At 36.8% G+C, this 25837-nt stretch overlaps 1 protein-coding gene across 9 annotated transcripts in view; it reads left to right on the top strand.

Moving 5' to 3' along the window:
* ADGRL3 (adhesion G protein-coupled receptor L3) overlaps nucleotides 1-25837 on the top strand; it is a 761705-nt gene that overhangs the window by 637186 nt on the left and 98682 nt on the right. For all 9 annotated transcript variants that reach the window (XM_079770921.1, XM_079770928.1, XM_079770927.1 and 6 more), the window contains 4 exons: nucleotides 17934-18117; nucleotides 19015-19137; nucleotides 22356-22564; nucleotides 23197-23373. In XM_079770921.1, coding sequence (XP_079627047.1) covers nucleotides 17934-18117; nucleotides 19015-19137; nucleotides 22356-22564; nucleotides 23197-23373 — 693 coding nt within the window. The remainder of the gene's footprint in view (nucleotides 1-17933; nucleotides 18118-19014; nucleotides 19138-22355; nucleotides 22565-23196; nucleotides 23374-25837) is intronic.

Here is a 25837-nt window from a genome sequence, read left to right as displayed (position 1 = left end):
ATAATTTGCTCATTTTATTTTTACTGGTTTTATTTGTTTTACCTTAATTAGACACTAGAAATCTTTCTCCTAGGTACCAGCAGGGCCGAAACAACCTCTATCTTCAACTGGAAAAATATCAAAAAATAGTTAACAACAAAAATATTCAAGACTTAATAGTTGAGCACATGTGCCCAGTAACCTTATCAGTACTGGGAATACAGTGCACATAGCACGCGAAACTCCTGCTCTCTTTCCTAGGGTAAAATTCCTAGTGGCAGAATATAAACAATACACTAAGTATAAGAAATATATGGTATATGGCATGATGGTAAATGCTAAGGAGAAAAAACAAAGTGTGGGGATGGGAATTTTTTTCTTCTACCCTTCTAGGTTCTTTGCTGGTCTAATAATCAAGTAAAAAAGATGAGCAGTAGAAAAACAAAAGTTTAATAACATGTATCCGTCCTATATATATGGGAGAACCGAGTAACTCACCAAAATGGCTGAAACTAAAACCTTAGATACCATTCTCAACTAAAAGCAATAGGAGAATCAGTCATGGGAGTAACCAAGAAAAGCACAAGGACAAGGTTTCTATGTAGATCTAAGTAATTGTTTTCTTCATTGTTAAGAGTTTGTAGAGATTGAGTCATCCTTGTCTTCCTGGTACAGAGAGGGAGACACCTTTACAATAGAGAGTTCCTCTATAAATCTAAATGTCTCTTCTACTCAGTTTTCAGAGCTTCTCCTATGCCTGCTGGTTCTTAAAAATAACCAGCTTAAAATAATTATTATGTTAGAGAAATATATTTTGGAGTGGCAAATTCTTCTCTCCTACAAAAGCAGGAACTACATCACTGAGGTGATATTTGAGCAAACCTCTAAAGGAGGTGAAGGAGTGAACTATGCAGAGTTTCTGTGGTGGAACTATGCCTGTGGTTCCATGAGGCCAGTACAACCAGTGCAGAGTGAAGGAGAAGGGGGTACTGGGGCATGAATCTCTGGGGTGGCAAGAGCCCCAGTCTGATAGACCATTGCAAGGACTTTGGTTTTTATTCAGAAAAACATTGTAAACCACTGTAGGTTTCTGACCAGAGGGATGACATGACCTGATAAGTTTAAAAAGTGGAGAGGAGATGATAGCAGGAAAATTAAGGGCTGAAACAGGGTGACCACTTGGAGTAGAATATGAGTGTGGGATGCTGAGATAATTTTTCACATTCTGCCTTTTTTTTTTTTTTTAAGTGGGCCTAACAGGATTTGCTAAGGGATTATATGTGAAGTGTCAGAAAGAGAGAACTTAAAATGATAGAAAGTGTTTTGCCTGAACAACCTGAAGGATGAAGCACCGTTTATTGAGATGGTCTAATTGGTTATCTGTTGGGCAGGGCACAAACACAATTTTATTTGGGGCATGTTAATTTTTGAGATTTCTCTTAGATATGCATGCAATCCTAGATGTTAAATATGCAGTTAGATATGCAAGCTTGAAGTTCAGCTGAAATGTCAAGCCTGAAATAATCATACTGTCTCATCTTATGTTGTCTTTACAACCAATGTTCTAGATGAATTCATCAAGGGAGTGAGTGTAGGGAGAGAAGAGGAAAGAATCTAGGATTGAGCCTCAGGACACTGGCACATTAAGAGGTCAGGGAGAAGAGGAGAAACCCAAGAGAGACCCAAGAGCAGCCTTAACGAAGGAGGAGGACCTGGCAGGGTGGCTTCCAGGAGTCTACTCAAGGTCAGGTTCTCAGAGAAGGACATGATGGCAGGTGCTGCTGAATCTGCCCAGAAATGCTGATACAGCTTTTCAAGGATAGAAGTCATGTCAACTGTTGATTAATTTAAAAATTCCAAGGCCTGGAAAGCTATTATTATATGTACTAGCTAAATATTTTTACCTATTCCTTTCCCTTTTTTTGGTCTTTAATCCAGACTTACTGTGAACCAAAGTTGCTACTTGCACTTTTGACAATGTGCAAATTGAATTATGCTAGTTTTACTCATGTGCCTTTGGTGTATAAGACAAGAAGGATTCTAACCTCCATTTATACTGCTACAAAGAAATTAATGAGTATTTTCGAGTTCCTTGTTTGGTCACTTAATTGGCTGTATGACAAAGAGCTCCGTGGTGCATGTCAAACAACTTTCGAAGTAGTCTAATGATTTGTGCTTTGCTTGACTTGTGGTACTCTTCTGTGTGGCCTGTCAGGCTGGATGTCCTTGTTAAAGTGGCTAGAATAAATTGGCTAGCAGTGTGCATACAATGTAGTATATTAACTACAGCAACAGGGAGTGCTTTTAGCAGCTCTTTCAAAAGATTTTAATGTTTGCCCATAAGCATCAAAGCCAACCCAAACTTTCATTTAATATAATTAAAAGGACATCTGAAAGTAGTTTGAATCACAGCAGGTTCTAGAGGTTTGGTAACCCTTTGTTAAAACCATGTGAACTTAATATATTTCACAGCTTGATAAATCTGCACTTGATTTGTGTCAGAAAGAGAGAAAATATAAATCTGCACCCTGCATGTTTCTTCAGCCCTGAACCTACTGCTAAAAGACATTGAGATCAAAGAAAGTGACTTCTGTCTACAAATCCAAAGTAGTTTCCTTTAGATCAAGAAATTATCATTCTCTTCTATAAGTTATAGTCATTAAATGCTGTTATCAGGCATTCGTTGACTCAAAAGTCTATAAAACCCTATGTACTGCAAGCAGAGTAAATTACACAGGTATTATTTAAGAGTTTGGACAGGTCAGTTTATAAATGTAATGATTCAGATACCTCCAGAGGACAGTGACAGATGTTGGTGATGGAAATCCTGCTCTGACATGCAAGAAAAATCATTCTGGGAATCTCTCAAAATTTCCGTAGTTAATGTGTCAGGCCAGGCAGAGATGGCTGCCTTACAAAGTCATATGTGACTGTCTCTTCTGTTTTGCACATTTCCTATAAACAAACAAATCCTGGCTTCTATTTGTATATACATGGTTTTCAAAAGCTTCAGAAAGTAATTTAATGAGGATAAAAAAAAAGCTCTTCTGTTTTTAAATAAAACATTTTCATCTAAAACAAAAGTATTTTCTCACTTCTTTTTACCAGGTGGTATTCTCTTCTCACTTATAAATTCCTGATCAAAGGCTGGATCATTACTTAATTGTAAAATTGTTTATTTAAAATCTATTCAAATAGACCTTACTTTCTGAACATGAGTTTACCTTCAGAAAAGTTTTAAATAAAAGAATATAAATAGATATTATTTCTATGCAAACAAGAGAATATACATCAATTTATTTTGCTATTACTTTAACAGCTTTTTGAGCACATAGCTAACCAGAAGAAAAAAAAAAAGACATTAAAAATAGTATTACAGATTTAAGATCCTGCTTTCTGGAAGTATCATTAACTTTTCTGATAAAGGTCAGAAAAGAAATGGAAATTTTAAGGGGTAATTTGCAGCAAAGTAGTTGCCTGATGGCTTGGAACCCAACAAATGATATTTTAGTACCACTCCCAACAGAGTTATAATTTTGCTATTTTCCCTTATCAAATGTATGAATTTTGTACAGCTGGTAGTAACAAACATAACCGTGGGCACTTGAACAAACCAGGGCTTTATTTTCACACATAAAAAAGAAATTCAGCCCTAGCTGGTTTGGCTCAGTGGATAGAGCATCAGCCTGTGGACTGAAGGGTCCCGGGTTTGATTCCAGTCAAGAGCACATGCCTGGGTTGTGCAGGCTCGGTCCCCAGTGTGGGGCATGCAGGAGGCAGCTAACCAATGATTCTCTCTCATTGTTGATGTTTCTATCTCTTTCTCCCTCTCCCTTCCTCTCTGAAATCAATAAAAATATCTTATATAATAAAAGGCTAATATGCAAATCAACCAAAAGGTGGAACAACCAACCGGTTGCTATGACGTGCACTGACCACAAGGGGGTAGATGCTCAATGCAGGAGCAGGCCTAAGCCATCAGTTGGACATCCTTTGAGGGCTCCCGGACTGCGAGAGGGTGCAGGCCAGGCTGAGGGATCCCCCCCCGCCCTGCCCCGACTGCATGAATTTTGTGCACTGGGCCTCTAGTATTAAAAAGAAAAAAAAAGAAAAAAGAAAATAAATGCAGACATGACAGTTCAGGATTAGCATGAAAACACATTAAAAAAAGTTTCATATGATTTTCTGCTCTATTATGTTTAGCACATGGGCTTCTATCCTCAGTGACAAGATAGCTACTGACATGATAGTTATTTAGGTTCCAATCATCACTTCATGCTAATCTCTGAACAGGAAGAAGGAGAAAGACAAGTAACCAAAAGAGGCATCTCTTTTAGAACTTCCCAGAAGTCTTACCCAACTACTTCTGACCATATCCCATGGGCTGTCATTCTGCACATGGGATATGGTCAGAACAAGATCTACCTCATTCTCCCTGTGGCTCAAGAGTATTCTATTATTTGGTGCAGCAGTTTATTCAATGGGTTTCCTACTGATGTTTTGTTAATATTAATAGGGATAGCTTTGCAGCTGGGCATAGTGTCCCGTGACTCTGTGTGTATGGTAAGAGAGTTATTGGACAACTAGCATTCTTACATGCAACCAGAAATACTTTTTCCTTATTTAATGATGCAGATAGATATCTTCATCCATGTTTGATGTACTAACATACCATAGATAGATTTATGCCATAGGGTTCCATTTGAACCCTATGTACAGATTAATATGTTGATTGTTTATAATTATTCAGTTAGTTATAGTCTAAGGGCAATCATTTTGTTTAAAGAATTCAACAATATATGTTTCAAATCATTCTCAGATAGCATTTTTACATGGTTTAAAATCCAGAAAGTAGGGAAACTGCATTACTATCTCTGGGGCATGTCACTGACATTGTGCTGTGTCTGTGTGGTGTTCCCTTGCAGATCCATAGTGCAACTTTACATCGTACCTCTCTCCTGGTCATTCAGCTTCCTCCTTCAAAGCAATCATTATCAGCCTCTTAAATATCCTACCAGAGAAAAGTTTTTTAAATCAATTCCATGTTTTTATAATGTTTCTTTATAAGTTTTCCCCATACAATCACAAGGTAGTGTTGTTCTTCTTGCCTAGAAAAAACAAAAACAAAAAACACACAAAACTTTGGGATTAGCTAGTGGCAAATAAGGTATCATTGTACTACTGAAAAGAACCAACATGTAGAGCTGATCACAAGGTGGATTGTATCATGGCTTATAACAACAAAACATCAGTAGGAAACCCATTGAATAAACTGCTGCACCAAATAATAGAATACTCTTGAGCCACAGGGAGAATGAGGTAGATCTTGTTTTGACCTAGAAAGATGGGTGTGATATATTATGAAGTAAAAACAAACAAGCAAGCAAAAATCAACAGTGAACAGCATGATTATAGTGATGGCATTTGTGTGTGTGTGTGTGTGTGTAAACATTTACCAGTCTAGAGGGAATACAGCAAAGTGTCAAAGTGATTCTTTTTGGGCGAGGTGGGAGTTGTTCCATAAGTAGACTTTCAGGTTTTAATTTATATACTTCTGTATTTTTTAACTCTTTATAAGCATTTACTGTTTACTTTTATTTTTTTGCTAAAGAATATTTTTTGGAACAGTTTTAGATTTATAGAAAAAGTGACTGAAAAGTAGAGAAAATTCGCATATATCCCCCCTATACATATAATACCCTCAATTATTAATATCTTACATTAGTATTTACATTTATTACAATTCATTGTATTTATTATACTTAATATTATGGTGTTCATTTATTACAATTAATCAATATTGATATTTATTATTAGCTGAAAGTGCATAGTTCAATTCCGATTTCCTTAGTTTTTACCTAAGTCCTTTTTCTGTTTTAGGATCCTACCCAGGATATCACATTCCATTCCATGCACACACATATACATACATAATGTTACAATTGTCCTGTCTCCTTAGGCTCCACTAGGTGTGATAGTTTTTCTAACTTCCCTGCAAGCGTATCCTTTTTAATGTCAGAAAGTATACTTTCCGTTAAAAAAATAATGAACCTCTATACTTTGAGAAGAACATAGAAATGATCTTTAATTCACTGACATAACTTCATGCACTGTTCAAGGTGCACCAATTCAGGTGAAGACAGAAAGGATTTCTACTCTTGCAGAACTCACATCCTAGTTCAGCAAACTGGAAATAGTAAAACCAATCAAAATAATAAAATAAAATGATGGCAGAAATGAAAATAGAGTCCTGTGAGTTCAAGCGACTAGTTGGTTACTTTAGATTGTGTTTATCAGGGAAGATGTTCCAAGCTGAGTCTGGGCATTATGGGACCAGCCATGTGCCTATCTGCAGAAAAAGCATTCCAGGGTCAGAGGTCACCCAGACCACAGGCGGTCAGCTGAGGAGGAGTGGTTGGAGAGTTCCAAAAATAGAAAGAAAGTCAGTATCCTGAAGCAATTGGTTGAAGAAGGATACAAGGATAGGAAAACTATGGAAAGGAGTCAAGATTCTGAATGCCATTAAAGAACTTAAACCAGGGAAATGACATATTTTTGCAAGATTATTTTGGTTGCAAGCTTAGTTTTCCTCTGCTATGCATTCTTTACAGCTTCAGCTATCACCTTTATGTAGGTGATGCTCAAAAAAACATTAACCAATTGCTTTACACATTTAGAAATTCTTCTGTTAATCCATTCTCCCTACTGCTGAATAATGTTTTAAAAATGCACATCTGATCATGAGGTAACCCCGCTCAAACACTCTCCATTACTCTCTTTTTCCCTTAAGAAAACATTTCCTTTTTTGGACTATAGTGTTTGAGAATTTGACTCTATTTTGTTGATTTCCCACACTTTTAACCATTGCCTCCCACATCCTTGGATTCTATACTCCCAAACCACATAAGTACTGGCAGTTCATGTCTCTCTGCCTTTGTGGTCATAATATCTTTTGTTTAAATTACTTCTAGATTTGTTCTCCTTTCTGATCCTTTCATCTCAGTAATTTTGACTTAATCTGCCATCACCCACTTCAAATGTCAGTTACCTTAAGGAAGCACTCTTTGTCCTAGTTAGTCTGGATAAATGCCCTCTTCTGTGAATTTACAACACCCTCAGTTTTCCTCTTATTATAGCAATTATCAAACTTTTAATATCTCTTCATTTTCCTATGTCTGAGCTCCTTGGGAAGGAACAGTGCTACTTTTATTTCTCTATCCTCAAGACCTTTTAAATTGTACTTAGCAAGACAAAGTGACTTCTAAATATTTACCATTTACCAGGCTTGCATTCTCATTGCCTACTGGTATGTCCATTGCAGTAGAAATCCTCAAAACACGTCTACACTCGCTATTGCCAATCCCTCTCCCATTTTCCCTTAAATTCACCTCATCAGTATTTTGCCCCCACCACTTTACTGCAACTGCAGTTGTTGAGGTCATTAATGACATGCTGCTAAACTCAGGAGTCAGTTGTCAATCCATTTTATTGACCAGTCAGAAGCATCTGACCGTTGTTTACCCCCTCTTCCTTGATACAACTCATTCTCTTGATTTTCCTTCTATTTTGTTGCTTTTTTCCAGCCTCCTCTGCTGGTTCCTTCTCTTCTCCCAAACCCTTAAGCTTGGAGTGCCCTCTAGCTCAATAGTTAACCCTCTTGTTTTCTCCTTGTGCAGTCACTCCCTTGGTGATCTCACTGGTTTAACAACCACCTATTTGCCTGTGACCCACACATTTTATCTCTAGAACAGACCACTCTCCTGAACTCCTAAATTAATTTTCAAGCTAATTTCCTAACATCTTTACTTTATTGGCTAATAGGCACCCCAAATATTCCATGGCCATGACTGAATTTCTAATCTCCACCCGCAAAGTAGTTTCACATGCAGTCTGCACCTACTCAGTTAATGTGGCTCATCCCCCCCCCCCCTAGTTTATTTTTGTTTGATCCAAAGGTGGCCTCCTTTGCATTTGGAGCATGCAAAGCATGTGCTCACTTGGCAACTTTCATTCAATTGTTCAATCTGCTTGGAATACCTGCTCCACATATCTGCATGGCTAACTTCCTCAACAACTTTGTGGTTTCTGAATTGTTGTCTTTTCATTGAGGCCTACTTGGATTATCTTACATGAAATCATGGGTCACCTTCTCCCCAACCCCTGACTCTAGATCTCTCTATCATGCCTTCTTAAATTTTATTTTACATGGTACTTAGCTTTTATCTGTCATCTCTCTATCATCTCTTTATCTATCTATCTATCTATCTATCTATCTATCTATCTATCTATCATCTATCTATCATCTATTATCTATCTATTTATCATCTAGCTAGCTATCATCTATCTGTCTATTTTTTAATTTCCTTGCCAGAAAGTTCAGTTTTAGGATTTATTTTTCTCAGCTTTGTTCAAATTATATCCCAAGTGTTTAAAACAATGTTGGCACATATTAAGTGCTAAAAAAAAAAACATGCACAAAAATTGTATTCAATGAAAAAATGTCCTACTTCAAAGTAAAGATGTATAACACTGAAATGATTATCCTTCAAAAGCAGATTTTCTGTGGTTTTTCTCTTTATTTTACAATCATTCTACCAATTACCCAGAAAGAAATCTGGTGTTATTATTATTTAAAGAAGAATGGCTTTTGGGATGCTTTTATGTTTGAGTTCATTTGGAAACTGATGGGAGCCCTTTTCCTGTGACTTCTGTAATACTAAGCTGTTGTTCTAGCTACTTTTTCTTCATCTCAGGTGTCAACTGTTCTTTCTGCATTTTCTCTCCTATTGTTAACATTTCTGGGCCATCAGTTCTTCTCCCTGTACTCAGTTTATCTGGGAAATGTCAGACATATCAATGGCTTTAATAAGCTTATGTAAATTTATGATGCCTAAATCTCAATGTCAGATATTTGAGTAACCTGAAGGCAGAAGGTATTAAGAACATTACCCCAAAATATGCTACATTGGCACATTGATTATTTTGAGATGAAGTCCATTGAGAAACAGTAAATATTCGCCCTCTTTCTGTCTAAAAGCAGATCATAAAATTTCCCATGTACCAGAAAGAGAACATTCTTATCACCAGAGACAGGCAGTCAATGCCAAAATGGATCTTTGAAAACAAACATACTAAAATAACTCTTATCGTCCATTTGATTCCCCTATGTATTTTCTAGTCACTTTCCCACAATTTACTGCTGCTAGAAGCTTAAACCTTTTTTATTTATCTTGCCACTTCACAAATTTGTCATTCTTTGTTTTAAAAAGTATATAAGCTCTCAGTCCAAACTGATTCTTCAGGTCTTCATTTTTTCCTATGAAGGTTCCTGTGTGTACATAAAAATATTAAATAAAATGTTTGTGCTTTTCTTCTTTTAATGTATCTTATGTCAGCTTAATTCTTAGACCCAATCACAGAACATAACAAGGAAGAGGTCAGGTTTTTCCTCCCCGACAAAGCTTATCTAGACCTTTGTAATTGGCAAGCTTCAAGTCCTTTGCATTCAAAATAGGCGCTCTGAATTCATCATGTTCAGCACCCTCTTCCCCCACATGCACTTATACTGTCTACCTTTCAATGAATGGAAATTTGTGCTCCTCTTCCTTTATTCCCATTTTAAGTGTCACCTTATTGCCTATTTCCAAATTCTGTGCACCGTACTTTTTTATTGCTGTCTCCAACTGACTTTAATTAATCAACAAATCATTTTAAATATCTTTGGAATATCAAATTTCTCCATCCGCAGAGCCAGAATGCATGAGTTTGAACCCTGGCTCTGCCTTATGTTAGCTAATTACCCTTTAGCAAATTACTTCTCTGAGTCTCAATTTTCTCACTGCAAGATGAGGATAATAATCATATCTACCTCATTGGGTTATTGTCAAAATTAAAGGAATTGATGCATAGAAAACATTCAGATGAGAGTCTGGAACACACTGATAAATATTAGCCATTATAACTTGTCACTTCCCTACTTTTAATTTTTCAGTGACTTGTTACCTTTAAGAAGAATTGCAAGTGTCTCACTTAACATGGCTTGAAAGCCTCTTTGACAATTAGCTTTCACTCACTAATCTAGCCATTGAACCCTTTGCACTCTTTGCTCATCCATAAGGAATTGTTTTCAGTTTCTCTGAGGCCTATTGTCTCTCACTGCTATACCTATAAGCACATGATCTACACCTTGCTTGTCTACTTAATGTGGAATTTAAACTTGGAATTATACTTCATGAGCCTTTCCAATACAGAGCTTGAACCCTGTGTTTCCACTATTATAATGCCTGTCATGCTGTCTTAATTATTTGTCTAATTGTCTGGCCTCTCTATATTGTTATAATTTTGAGGGAGAATGAATGTATCTATCTTTCAGCATTCCAATTGAAAACACTTTGTTAATATTTGTTGAATGAATGTTGAGTTAGCAAGAGTTTTAAATCAAGTTTATAGTGCCATTTAATTCCTGTAACACAATATAGATTTACTAGGGGCCCAGTGCATGAATTCGTGCACCTTAAAAGGAACTGTGGGCCGCGAGGCTGCGGTGTGCACAGGGGCAGGTCTTGGCCCATCCTCCTCACCCCCACCCAGCCCCTCCCACTACAGCCCTGGTCCCGTCTGCTGGCAGCCCCGCTCCTGCTGTTGCTGCTCCTACGCGTGGACGGCGCCAGCCCCTGCTCACACCCACTGACAGTGCAGAGCGAATGGGGCCAGTACCAGCAACGGGTGCAAGCAGGGCCGGCGCCATCAGCAGGTGCGAGTGGTGGCGGCTGCTGCCCCAATTGCCCCTCAGGAGCAGAGGGAGGTGGAGAAGCCCTCAGGGGCGATTGGGGCTGGCAGCCACTGCTCACACCCGCTGACGGTGCTGAGTGATCGGGACCGGCGCTGGGCGCCGGCAGCAGGTGTGAGCAATGGCTCTGGCATTAGTAGCAGGTGCGAGCACCAGGCGGGACAGTGGCACACGGTAGCAAAGAATTTTCAGTAACCACCAGAGGCTTGCCCCATGACAGCAACCTGTGCCCCGCCTTGGTCTGGCACCCCCACTCACCTGCTCCACCATCCTGCCACAGCCGATGCCCACCATGTTCTGCGCTCTGGCGCCTGCTGCTGACCCCTGCCATGTTCCACGCACGCCCCTTGGTCATCAGCACACATCATAGCGATCAGTTGTTTGGTTGGTTGGTTGTTCCACCGTTCAGTCTATTTGCATATTAGGCTTTTATATAGAGAGATTTGGCAGCGTTCAATCAATTTAAATATACATGAGATTTGTAAACTAAGTCAATTACAGCTTGCTAAAAATAATACATTTTTAAATAACAAGAGGTCTCTTGAAGAGACAGAGTGTTTTCTATGAAATTTTAGTTTTATCTTGTTCCACAGTTCTTCTTATCATATTAAGGTCAGTTGCAATCTAATTTTAATTAAGACTTGAAAATGCCAATACTTCACTGTAATATAAAAGGGAGTTCAGAGGTTAGTAGTTTTTAGATGCTTAATAATGTTAAATGACAATGATTATAAAAGGAACCTTAGGTTTATTGATCAGATGTGTAAATATCAATCATTCAACTTGACTTCTAATAAAAAAACCTGCAAGTTCAAAACTGTTTTAAAGACTCTCCCAACACTTGACCTTTAAAATTTTTATTTGAGTAAATACCTAAACATAAGTACACTGTGCCTATTCAGTAATGATTTTAAACTTGTGCTCTATTATATTTTATCCTCAACAGATAAACTTCATATCAAGAAGTAAAAAATGAAGAATAAAAGAAAAAGTTGTTTTATTTTTTTCAAATTATAACTAAATATAAAAAATATATAAATATAGTCAGAAAATAGGAGATGAGAGCAGAGAACATCTGAAAACTTATTTTTTCTTTCTCTACACATGCTGAGATTTTATCATGAAGAAAAATATTTAATAGCACTGTATATACAATATATAGTAAAACTAAAAGCAATGGTCAGCAAAATGATTTCAGTATATATTGTTAAAGAAATGTTGCATTCTGGAGAACACATAAAAAAAAACAAAGATGTGGAAATAGAGAGTAAAATAAAATTTCTAGGCATTGTTCAAAAGAATGCCAGCAATGTATTAATTTAAATTTAGTCATAAGAAATCATTGCTTTTAACTTTCTAATAGGCTGCCTAATAATATATAAAATTTTGTTTTGTTTTAACACATAAGAATGTTAAAAAATGAACTTATATAGAATTTATTTCCCATTTTGTTATTTTTCTTGGCTTCATAAATCAGCTCTCCAGTCATTCTTTGATATGTTTTCAGAGGAAATGTTGCTTTAAAAGAGCTCTAAACATATAATTACTTTGCGTAAAAATTTTTAATATCAGTACATTTTCTATGGTAAAGCCCCAAATTCTATCATGCTGAAGTTCTTCAAAGACCTGACTTCTACCTACCATTTTTCTACCATATTCACACTTTCTGTGAACCATACATTCTCCTTATCCCAAACCCTACTCATGTTCTATCCTTTTTTTTTAATCATCAACTTGCTTATTATGTCCTTTAGCCTCAAATTTCCTCATCATAATCAAGGCAAATTTATTCATCTTTTAGAGTCTAACTCAAAAGCAAACACCTCTAGGATCTTTTCTTGATCCTCTTCAGCAAGAATTTCTCTTTTGTTCCATCTGCAGTAAGTTTATAGCTCTATTTTGTGCTGACCTTTGGCCCTTAGGCAAATTGAGAGTACAGTGTATGTTTTCCATCTCTTTCCATCAAAGGGTGAATTCCCTAGTTCTTTGCATAGCATGCATATTTTACATATTTAATAAAACCTCATTGAATTATATTAAAAGTGAGCTTTGATACACTTAACATTTTGGAATATATTGTTACGCATAGTGGTCCACATTAACTACAATAATGTGTGGTTCTGTTTTTCTCTTTGAGCTCTGGTTGTCTCCTTAATTCCCTCTAATTTAGCTTGCTATCTTCCCATACCATGGTGGTGTATCTGAGCACTTTATTCTTTCAGAAGACTTCTTAGGAGACCTGGCAAAAAGCTCCAGAACCAGAAGAGGATGTTTTCAGTTTTCCTATTGTATATAAGGTCATTAATAATTCGATAGTAAATGTAGGTTATCTGTTTAGTGGGCATTTATTGACTACCCAAAGTATCTCAAGGTACTAAAATTTCCCCGGGGAAAACACAAATGAACAAGACCTCTTTCCTGTGAACATCATGGTCTAGTCAAAAGCCAGACTTTTCTTAAAGGACAGATCTAAAATAGTCATTTGGATAAATAAATATATGATACTTTAGATGATAACACGTGGTACAGAAAAAACAAACCAGGTAATAGATTCAATAGTGAGGGGATTCTTCCTAGATATACCGATAATGGAAGGCCTTATTGAGCAGTTGATAACTTGAGCTAAAACCTGGATGAGCTTATGATTAAAAAGCTTGTCTTTAGAAAAATCCAACAGTGGTAAAGTTATGTATCTTTTCACAAGGCATTCATTCGATTGGGATCTTAAGTTTGTTGGTTTTTAAGCGAAGGGCAAGGGAGGGGTGAGTTCCCCAGGTGATCCTGCGTGCCTCCTTTGAGATGTACTGCTCTCCTGGGTAGGAAGTGACACTGACGTTTCTCACCATAGATCTCTGTTTGTATTTTTGCTAAGGCCTCCTAGCCCAGTGGTCGGCAAACTCATTAGTCAGCAGAGCCAAATATCAACAGTACAACGATTGAAATTTCTTTTGAGAGCCAAATTTTTTTAAACTTAAACATCTTCTAACGCCACTTCTTCAAAATAGGCTCGCCCAGGCCGTGGTATTTTGTGGAAGAGCCACACTCAAGGGGCCAAAGAGCCGCATGTGGCTCGCGAGCCGCAGTTTGCCGACCACGGTCCTAGCCTATTTCACAAGCACATGCTCTTTGAATAATGACAAAAGTTGTTTTGGGGAAGATATATAGCTAGTTTTCTCCCCAAATATTTCACAATAGTTATTACAAATAACTAAATCCTCCCCCTTTTGAAATATGTAAAGTGTGATTATATAGTTTATAATGATTTAACAAACATACAATTACTAGTATATGAGTAAAAATAGTCAAATGATTTGCTTAAGATCTGAATAATTATAAGAGGTCTAAAAATGTTGTATAAAGCAAAAATATGTCCAGAAGGATATGGTATGTCCATGATTCTGGTTTGAATCTGATTTTTGACACTTTTTAATTTATATTTGATTTTTAGAAACAGTCAAAAGTCACTTTAGAGTCTAGTCAGTAAACTATATAATGAGAATAATATAATCTAATAGTGGATGTCCCTATCTAGGCTCATATTGAAACATAATCAAACTAATTTTCTTGTATAGTTGACACTTCGTTGATTAGTTAAAAAACATAAATTTGTCTGAAGGCACATTGAACTTTGGTGGCCGAAGTAGAATGCAAATTTCCAGCATCCATTTCCTATTTAGTTGCTGGTAATTTCTAATAGATAATGAGCCCTGGCCCAGTAATTCAGTTGGTTATAGCATCGTCCAAGTATGTCAAGATTGCGGGTTTGATTCCCATAAGGGCACATACAAGAATCATCAATGAATGCATAAATAAGTGGAGCAACAAATTGATGTTTCTCTCTCTCTTGCTCTCCTCGCTCTCACTTTCTCTCGAGCTCTCTCTCTCCCTTCCTCTGCCTATCTCTAAAAGCAATAAGTAAAAAATATATTTAAAGAGATAATAAAGTGAGTTATTATTTAGTTTCTGGCAAGGACATTGTTAATTAAATTTACTTCTCAAAATTTTAGGTTATTTCGATCTATAAGTGTCCAAACCATTAGGTGATTTTTTCCCCTCAGATCAACACATTGAGAATATACATTTCTTTAAGATAAATTCTGGACTGATCTTATTTTCTTCCAAATTTAGAATTTAAATTTTAGGTCAGAAAAATATTTATAGCAGCAAAGAGAAATCAGTGAGAGTTGTTGAACATTAAAATGATGTCCTAGTACCTCAATTTAAATTTCTTGAACATTTCCCATTCAACTTGGTTTTATGTATAGTTAGACTCATTTCTTTGTAACCAAATAAAATTAAAATTAACCTGTTTTTAAAGAGATGGTGTTGACCTTATAAAAGCTATGTAAATGACTAGTTTGACAAAATGTTTTATGATCAGAGATCATCATTTGTGCATAAAAATGTATAAATGTATACTGTAAATGTATAGGAAAACAAAATATAGATATCCTTTTATCATTGACTAGAGGCCAGGTGCACTAAATTCGTGCACTGAGGGGGGGGGGTGTCCCTCAGCCCAGCCTGCACCCTCTCCAATCTGGGACCCCTCGGGGGATGTCCGACTGCTGGCAGTCAGACATCCCTCTCACAATCCAGGACTGTTGGCTCCCAACCGTTCACCTGCCTGCCTGATTGCCCCTAACCGCTTCTGCCTGCCAGCCTGATCGACGCCTAACTGCTCCCCTTCCAGCCCGGTCACCCCCAATTCCCCTCCCCTGCCGGCCTGGTCACCCCCAATTCCCCTCCCCTGCAGGCCTGGTCCCCAACTGCCCTCCCCTGCTGGCCTGGTTCCCCCCCCCCCAAGTGCCCTCCCCTGCCAACCTGGTCGCCCCCAACTTTCCTCCCCTACAGGCATGGTTTCCACCAAATCCCCTTCCCTGCTGACCTGGTCGCCCCTAACTGCCCTCCCCTGCTGGCCTGGTCACCCTCAACTGCCTTTCCCTGTTGACCTGGTCGCCCCTAACTGCCCTCCCCTGCTGGCCTGATCGCCCACAATTACTCTCCTCTGCTGGCCATCTTGTGGTGGCCATCTTTGACAACATGGGGGTGACCATCTTGTGTGAGGGTGTGAGGGTCAATTTTCATATTACCTCTTTATTATATAGGATGAGTTGTGACTATTTAATTGGCCTTCATTAAATTGGTAACCGGGACATGAGAGCAATCGTTGGAAAGCTTAAACAAAAATGTTATTAATTATAATGTTATCATTAAGATTTACTTACTTGAGGGGTATCACTAGCAAAAAACAGGTTAGTTTGTTCACGCCTTTTGAACACACATTATAAACTATTTACTAGTAATACATATGTTGCTATACTTTCCCGTTCTCTGAGTTGATCAGAGTTGTTTCTTGTTCTTATTTTTTTTCTTTAATTTTTTAACTTAAAAAATGAAAAGTAATAAAGGCCAGAATAGAAATATTATTATCTTCAGAGAAATATTCCCTGGGGTGAGGTTAAAATGAATCAATGTAGGATTATTGGCTAATGTTAAAATGGCCGCTCCTGAAAGAACAGGAATAATTCCTGTTGCATGTGGGATTTTCAGTGCATTTCTAATGAATTCAGAGGATCATCCAATCCCAGAGAGAATACTTCCTTGCACTACAGAGTGGTGTTCTCTATTTGGCTTTAGAAAATACTGGACTACTTTTTATCTGTTTCTGTTCTATCTGGCACCACCTTTCGGCATATCCTGTTGGTGTCAGAGAACTTGCTGAAAAGCAGGTCATTTTGTTGTGATCCAGAGATGCTTTTGTCTGGCTTCCAGGTCGTGTTTTAAACTCAGAACGAATGACAGAGCTAAGCACACTAGGTGAAAATTCCCCTTCCTTAGACTCATGAGAGATTTTTTTTTTTTAAATGATACAAAGTACTCAAGTAGGACTATTACATAAAAGTCTAGTGAAATAGGTTTTTGGCCAGAACTTGGAATAGCTGGGAAGAATATCAAAAAAGGCCACTTTTATCAAAAGGCAAATGAGTTTTTGAAGCTGGTGTTAATTGGCAGCCAAGGTGTTTCATTATGAAGCTGAGTTTTTAACAGTTGTTCCTTGCTGACTATGAAAACCCCAGCCAGCAGAACACACTGCAGTGCATGCGTGTCTGTTTCTCCAATCTCTCCCAGCCCCTCTCCTAACGTGGCAATAATGGGAGTCCTGTTTTAAAGCTCCGGGTGCTGCCTAGAAAGTGCTTGTGTTGGATGTTTATTCAACTTTTATTTCTGGAGAAGATGGGTATTTCATAATCAAAGGGCTCAGGGAAGATCACTTTCAAACTTCAGATGTTGTATTTTTCTATTTTGCAATCCTCTGCGTTTGAATGAAACCTTAAGAAGATCTGACTGGGAGAACTGTTTTTTCTTTGTAACCTAGAGCATAAAGCTAACCGCAGGAAATATTCAAGTTATAACTACAGAGGCGATTCTTTTGGATAAAGCCATGTGAAATGTGGTGCTTTATCTCTATGTGTGAGTGTACCTACTGCTGCTTTTTTTAAGGAAAAACACCTGAGGGCCATACGTAGCAAGTTCCCACTGTTGATTCCCCTGCCCAACAGTAAACAGTGTGAAGGTTTCTCTCCACACATAACACAGCCAAAGCCCCTGGGAGTATGTATACTTTGATATTTTTCCCATTCTGACATTTTACCAGCTGGCTAAGAAAAAAAAAAAAATTGATTTGCTCAGTGGAGCCTCAACCTGTAGGCAACACATTCTTTTACTGGCCTATCTATGGGCATCCTTTTGATTTCTATTGTGTTCAGCATCTAGTTTTATGGTGATGTATAGAAAAAATATATATTTTCTGTGGGTGATGTGATACAGGTGTTGGTTTAAATCACTTGCCAACAGTTCACCAGCCAAATAATTTCGAGTCTTATTGAAGCCTTGCTGTCGATTCTAAGAAATAAGCATGGCTGTGCCTGTCGTCCCTTCAAAACAAAGGCAGGTTTTCCTCTTGCCTTGCAAAGCCTCAGCTCGGGTTTTACAGAACAAAATAATGGACACTCCTGCTGCGGCATGTCACAGGGGAGGCTGGGACAATGCTGAACTCGTGCACACCTCTGATCCTTGCTTGCCGGGCAACATGTACGCCTGGATCTCTGACAGCCCCGCGGGTTCACTGGAGACCTCTGTCATTGTGTTCATCCTCTTGCAGGCAATGGTCGAGACAGTTAACAACCTCCTTCAGCCACAAGCCTTGAATGCGTGGAGAGACCTGACTACCAGCGATCAGCTCCGTGCAGCCACCATGTTGCTTGACACCGTGGAGGAAAGTGCTTTTGTGCTGGCTGATAACCTTTTGAAGACTGACATCGTCAGGGAGAACACAGACAATATCCGTAAGTGGCCTTTGTTGTACAGAAGGGCCAGAGACCCTTGGACAGCAGAAGAGGGAAAAGAAAGTATCTATGGTGGCCTAGATATTATGAATAGTACTCTGTTCTTTTTCTGTCATTAAAAGGATATCACCTGTCATTGGCTTAAAGGGCCCGCATAATTATGTATGTGATCCTCCTTTGGACATTCCAGTATTGGGTATATTAGCATGGGATCACTTACGGTGAGGTTCATTTAATTTTTTTTTAATGTATATTTGTTTATATGTACATACATGTCTGTATCATACTATTTAAAATTTTATCTTCCTAAGACAGGGCTTATGGACTACTTCAGTCATAATAGGAATGTCTCTGAATTACATACTGTAAAGAAATCATTCATTAAATTAAGGGTTAAAATAATTTCTGATAACTGTGTTATTGGCTCATAGGAGTATAAATCTATTTTTATTGCGTATAAGGATGTACCTGACAGTTTTATTTCAGAAAAATTGATAAAGCTGTTTCAAACTTATTAGATTTAAATATAGATCAATATTGATATAATAGTGCAGCTCTAGATTTTAAAGGTATTTATATCTAATTCATAAAATAAAGATAATATTTTTAAAATAAACTTTAAGTCAATGACCACGTATAAGGATTTGAGCTGGAATTTTCATTCTATTTTTACTTTATAACTGATACAAATGTATTCGTATTTACCTGATATTCACTGTTTATTTGCTTTGATTATAAAATCATACTTTCTAAATAAAAGATTGAACTACTGTAAAGCATGACAAATAGAACATTAATTCCAGTATTTTGATTTCAGGACTTTTTCAGTGACCTAGAAAATTACCTCAGCTTTGCAGTATTTCTCAATAAGCGCTGATATCTCTTTGCCATTGACAGAGTTGGAAGTTGCAAGGCTGAGCACAGAAGGAAACTTGGAAGACTTAAAATTTCCAGAATCCATGGGTCATGGAAGCACCATCCAGCTTTCTGCAAATACTTTAAAGCAAAATGGACGAAATGGTAGGTTAGAGTCTACTTGTTAAGCTTGACAGAATTAAACTTAACAATGCATTGCTTCTTGGCTTGGAATTTTAAATGTGCCGTTCAAAACCTGATCTCCTACTCATCTGCTGTCTGTCTCCTCTCATCCACTGTACTCATTCTCCTGCTCTTCCTTCTCTTTCTGTCACCTGCACCAACAATAGAGAAATTATATGTGTTCTACAAAATTCTCAGATTTGGAAAGTGTTTTGTTACTTTTCAGTAGCAATAAAATGTTAGAAAGTTGAATATGAGGGAAATTAATGAACAACAAATCCAGATAACTTTTTTTCCTTGAAAGGAGTAACTGTTATTGACTTGTCAGATTGGCTTTCTAAAACTTGTAATGAAAATTTTACTTATAATTTTAAAATTATATGTTTTTTCCTTATTCACTTATTTTGGGGGTGTGTCTATGTTTTTCTTTCACAAAAATTTCCTGTGAGGAGGTGCTTTTGGGGAATGGAACTGGTAAAAGAGGTCAGTTTAGCGAACTGGGATAAGTTCACTGAATAATTTTAATTTGATTAAAATTAAATAAGTAATCTCATAAAGAAAGTATATCTCAAGCCTCCCTAATATTAATTTAAAAACTTATTTTGGCCAAGGAATTGAGAACCTTTAACCTGTTAGTGATAGTAAGACAACTTCAAGTTATAGTGACTAACTCAAAGCTAAGGTTTCAGATTGAAGGATGAATAACTTTGTTTTGTTTTTTAAATAGCCTATTAAATAATGTCAAAAAACAAATTATATTTGTTGTCAGCCAAACAAAATTTTTTTTAAGTGTTGGAAATCTTATAAGACTGAAGTTATAAATCTTTATTATGTTGCTAATTTGACAATGTGAAATTTGAGGCAGCAATAAGATCTCATATAAAACAAAATCAGATTCCTGTATTAGCTTCCTAACTGGTTTCCCTCTTTTACTCTTGCTCCCAAACATAAATCCTGTTGACAGAGGTTCTTCCCGAAGCATAAATGTTGCCAGTTGTATTTAGAATGAAATCAAATGACTTAACCAACCCTATCACGTGTTACCTGATCCACTTCCTTCCTGCCTCATGTGCCCCACTTCACACCTGTCTTTAGAGTGCACTCTGTAATCCAGGCGGTCTAGTTTAATTCTTTATTTTTATTGAGATATAATTGACATATAACATTATACTAGTTTTAGGTGTACAACGTAATGATTTGATATTTGTATATATTGCAAAACGAACAGTACAATAAATCTTGTTAACATCTATCAACACACAGTTACACTTTGGTTTGTGTGTTTTTGGTGTTTTTTTTTTGAGAACTTTTAAAATTTACTCTTAGCAACTTCCAAAATAGGCAATACAGTATTATTAACCACAGTCACCATACCGTACCTTTTGCTTCCCTTTACCTACCCTTCTATTCTCTTCCCCACCACCCACCGCTGGGAACCACCCTTCAGTTCTATGAGTTGTTTTTATCCTAAGATTTTGCATATAAGTAAGGTCATACAGTATTCCTTCTCTGTTTCACTTATTTCACTTAGCATAATACCCTCAAGATTCAGTCAAGTTGTCATAAATTATAATATTTCCTTTTCTTAATAACCTTAGTAGTCAGGGCAATGTCTGTCTCTTGTTGGCCCGATATGAGTTCATAATAGAAGACTTGACTTTTTTTAAGAAAGGAAATATGGGGCAAAAAGTTAAAAGATGGTTACTCTTACAGAGGATTGTCATAGGGAAAAAATTAGAGATTGTCATACGGGAAAAATAAGGTGGAAGGATATATGGAAACAGTGACCTTAATAGAACATAATTGAATTTTAAAACAGATAAAAAATTTGAATCTTTGTATTTATTTTTATTGCAATTGAGATGTAATTTACATATAATATAATTCACATAACCTTAAGTGTTTAGCTAGATGAATTTGACCGTTGTACTTATCCTCTGAAATATAATATAAGATACGAATCTCTTCTATTACCCAGAAAATTCCCTGGTGCCTCTTTCCGTTCTGCTCAGCTCCTGCCCCACCTGATGAAACTATTTTCTTTTCATTACTATTTGTATAGACAACTGTTGCCTGTTCTGAGATTTTATATAACTGAGTCATACAGTGTGGACTCTTTCCTGTCTGTATTCTCTAACTCAGTATTTTTGGGATTCAGTCATGATGCTCCATGTGTCAGTAGTTTGTTCTTTATTGATGCATAGTATATTCCATTATGTTAATGTACTATAATTTATTCTCCTTTTGATAGGTTTTTAGTTGTTTCCAGTTTGGTGCTATTATGAATAAAGATGCTATCAACATTCTTCTGCATGTTTGTTTTGTGAATTTATGTTTTTGCTTACCTATGAAGGGTAAATATATATTTATAAAAAAAACTGCCAAACATTTTTCTAAATAGTTGCACGACTTTATACTTCTTCCAGCAGAGTGCATCATACAAGAGTTCCAATTGTTCCCCATCCTTATCCACATTAGTGTGGACAGTCTTTTTCATTTTAGAGATGCTAGTAGGTATGAAATGGTATCTCGATGTGATTTTAATTATTTCCCTCATTAATAATGATGTTGATAATTTTTCATATCTCTTAGCCTATTATATATTATTTTTTCTCAAGTTTCTGTTTATAGTTTGCCATTTTAGTGTGGCATTTATTCTTTCGCTGTTGATTAGCAGACATGCTTTATGTATTCATGAGTCATAGATATTTTTTCTGGTCTGTGGCTTGCCTATTCATTTTCTTAATGCTATATTTTGATAGACATAAAATTTTAATTTTGACAAAAATCAATTTACCATTTTTTCCCTTTATGATTAGTGTTTTTGGGGTCCTAACCAAGTCATGTTTGCCTTCCCCAAGATTAGAAAGATATTCTACATTTTGTTCTGAAAGCTTCATATTTGACTTTTCATGTTTATGTCTGTGATCCATCTTGAATTAATGTTTGAGTATGGTGTGAGATAGGGATTGAGGTTCATTTCTTTTAACACTTATATGCAGTTCTTTCAGCATCTTTTTTATTTTCCTTTCCCAATGAATGACGTGGCACTTTGGTTAAAATGAATTCTTAAGATGTTGTGAGTATATATTATACAGACTTTATTACAATCTAATTAGAACTATCTAATGTAAGTAGAATGCACAGAAAGTAATCAGAGTTTCTCCCCAATTTATACTTCACATTTGCATTTATTTTAGGAGAGATCAGAGTGGCCTTTGTTTTATATAACAACTTGGGTCCTTATTTGTCCACGGAGAATGCCAGCATGAAGTTGGGAACAGAAGCTATGTCCACCAATCATTCTGTCATTGTCAATTCACCCGTCATTACAGCAGCAATAAACAAAGAATTCAGTAATAAGGTTTATTTGGCTGATCCTGTGGTATTCACTGTTAAACATATTAAGGTAAGAAAATGGCTTCTTAAGTTTAGTTGTCCACATTATCTATATTTGTTATAGCAAATATAGAATACAAAGTATATTAATTTTTTAATGTTTATTATTATTTGATATGTAGCAATTCAAAGTCTATTATATGATAGTGGTATCTTTTTTCTGAAATAAGAAAGAAGAATATTTCTTGAATATGTAAATTGCTTATGATAAAACATGCTACTATAAGTAATTATATCTTTGTGTGTAGATATAGTTTGGTTATACTACGATTGCATTGTAAATTTAACAAAGATTTCTAAAAACCACCCGTCTTTTGGAAGTTCATTAGAACAGTTTGTTGTTGTTGTTTTACTCTGCAGTATACTTTACTTTGAAATTAATTGATGTGATTCTGAAATACTGGTATTAGTATTCCTTAAATATATATTTTTGGAAAAGTAAACTCACCCCTAGTCAGGGGGATAGATAACAACAAATTTGCTTAGAATTGCTGAGTTCCGCTTCATAGGAAAACACTGGCAGACATCCCCACAAGAATTGTAACAGAGTATGAAGTTGTGTTGATGTAAAGAGAATGTCTACCTAATTTATGTGATCATAAAATAGTTATTGGTTTTATTGATTTTATTTTTACCCTGTAGCAGTCCGAGGAAAATTTCAACCCCAACTGTTCATTTTGGAGCTATTCCAAGCGCACAATGACGGGTTATTGGTCAACTCAAGGCTGCCGTCTCCTGACAACAAATAAGACACATACTACATGCTCTTGTAACCACCTAACCAATTTTGCGGTACTGATGGCACATGTGGAAGTTAAGGTAAGAGATATGCCAGAAAATAAAAAAGCTTACAATCAGGACACTAGCTGTAAAAAGTCTTAACTCTACGGATCAGTCTCACTGCTCACTTTAGAGTTTTTCCACTTCCATAGTGATTCTTTCTATTCAGGAACTCTGCTGTTCAACCCATATCCTCCCAGATGATTCGAATAACTCTTTTTTTTTTTTTTTTTTTACCATCAACGTAGTTCCTAAAATCAAAGTTTGCTTATAAAATTTCCTTTAGTGTCCCCTGCTTTTATATTGTATGAATAAATGTCAGACCTCATTAACAGGGCAAGGTAGGACCCCAGGACCAAAAGCCAGTGTGGTGAGATTAGGAACTGGGATCCGGTGTGTTGAAGACTAAGGAGCTATGTGTGGGTTTAAATTCTGTTAGAATGACTCTTGGGAAAGCAGCCATTAAGCACAATGCACAATGCATAGTAATGCAAAGAGCTTAGCAGTTCTAACACAATGTGATGGGTTTTGTCCATTCAAGGAGACACCATTCTAAAGAAGAATCCATATGATTGGTAGTTTCCAAAGTTGGGAACATCACTAACTTGGCTGCATTGGTCTTTTCCCAGCACAGCTCTGGCTGTCCTGGTGGATGTGGAGAGGATTTAGATTTTAGGTATATGTAGGACATAAAAATACAAAGTGCTGATTAACGTGGTTATAGAGATTGATAGATGAGTTGCTAACAAGAAATTATATACTTGTGAATTTTCTTCTCATCTCCCTGGTGTCAATAAATATAGAGGAAGCATGGCTGTCTAGCATATTTTAAAAAGGGAAAGCTGTAGCAAAGGTTTATCTACCTGTTGTCATTGATCCGAATAGTTTCATCCCAAATTTTCTTTGACACTGTTGAATTTAAAGATGGTACAAGTATCCCAGAGGGAGATCAAATGCAAGCCCAGTTACACCTTAAGAGTAAATTGCCTTAGCTATGTCAGCACAGTTCAAATTTTGGTCTTTAAACAACTGCAAGCACATTTTCTCAGGGCATCACAAATTGATCTAGCTTAGCAATTTGCCTGCACTACCAAATGTTAGATTTAAACTTGGAATGTGTTAGTATGGCTCTGGGATTCTATTTCTCAGCTTAGGGAATAAATTGAAACTCAGAAAAAAAATGGATCACATTTGAAATAACAACAAAATATCATTTTGCTCAGTTCATAGCATGACAACATCTAGCCAGTCATCTATTATACAAGAATCCCGACTGTGACCGTTATTGTGTCAACAAGAGATATAATAAATGGAAATCAATATTTTCCTTTAGTAGTCAGTCACACAGTATGTATGTCCTGGATTTCTTGTATCACATACTCTAAGTCAGTCCCATTTTGATTTCACAACTTCATTTTGACATTTGAAAAGCAGAATGCAAGCAGATCATACGCAGAAAGTTACACACTGACCAAACCTTCATTAGAATAATGTCTAAACCAAACCACTCATTTACTCAGGCAGAGTGAGAAACACAGTAGCCAAATGGGACAGTTATTTATGTTTGCAATTGTCACCCTCTAACTCTGCAGGTAGATCTGTAACAGAAACAAAATCATATTGGAGAATTTGGTTGACAATCTTGGAAAAGGAGCGAGAAGAGTTAGCTGAGTAATCTTGATAGTTATTGTTAGTAAACTGTGGTTCCCCAATCATGGGTCTTCACTCCAGGGCTCTGCCTGTGTACTGATTTGTCTTTATCTATCATCTATGTGATCTCTACTGTTCATTCAGTACTTCCTTCATTCTTTGATTAACATTTTTTAAATACCTGAGTAAAGGTATTGACAAGTTGCCTACTACACAGTAGGTTCTCAATACACATAAATTCCCCCTCTCGTCTCCCAGAGATATTTCTAAATTCCACATTACAGGAAAGCTTCTGGCCCTTAAAGAACTCATGCAGAGAAGTGAATCTGCAGTCGTAACTGTGATAAATATTATAATTGAGGTCAACACTGTGATGTGGGGACACAGAGGAGGATCATCTATCTAAGGCAGGCCTGCTCAGAGACAGCTCTTCAAAAAAGTACGCTGCTCCAAAGGATGAGTTGGATGCATTTAGTGAGGTAACTTATGGACAATTTGCATTTACCACATTCTTGCCACATTTTCTCTCCTTTGCCTCGGGTACACCATTCTCTCTTGTTTCTTACCTTCTTCAGCAACTGGTCTTTCTTAGCTTCCTTTGCTGTTCCTTTTCATCTCCATGACCTCTCCTAGTTGCTCTGGTCTGAGGTGTAATTCTAGATGTAGTCTAGTCATATGGCTCTAAACATCATCTCATGATTCCCAGATTTCTATCTCCATTTCTTAACTCCAGACTCATAGATTCAATTGCTGGCTTGCTATGTCCACCCAGACTTCTAGTAAGTTTCACAATTCTAGAACTACACTTTTGGGATTCTTTCCTCTGATTCCTTTCTTTCTTACTGTTGTGCTT

Source organism: Cnephaeus nilssonii, assembly GCF_951640355.1.
Source record: "Cnephaeus nilssonii genome assembly, chromosome: 1".
Classification (NCBI taxonomy): Eukaryota; Metazoa; Chordata; class Mammalia; order Chiroptera; family Vespertilionidae; genus Cnephaeus; species Cnephaeus nilssonii.
Note: the sequence above shows the minus strand (reverse complement) of the source record. Positions and strands in the feature narration are given on the sequence as shown.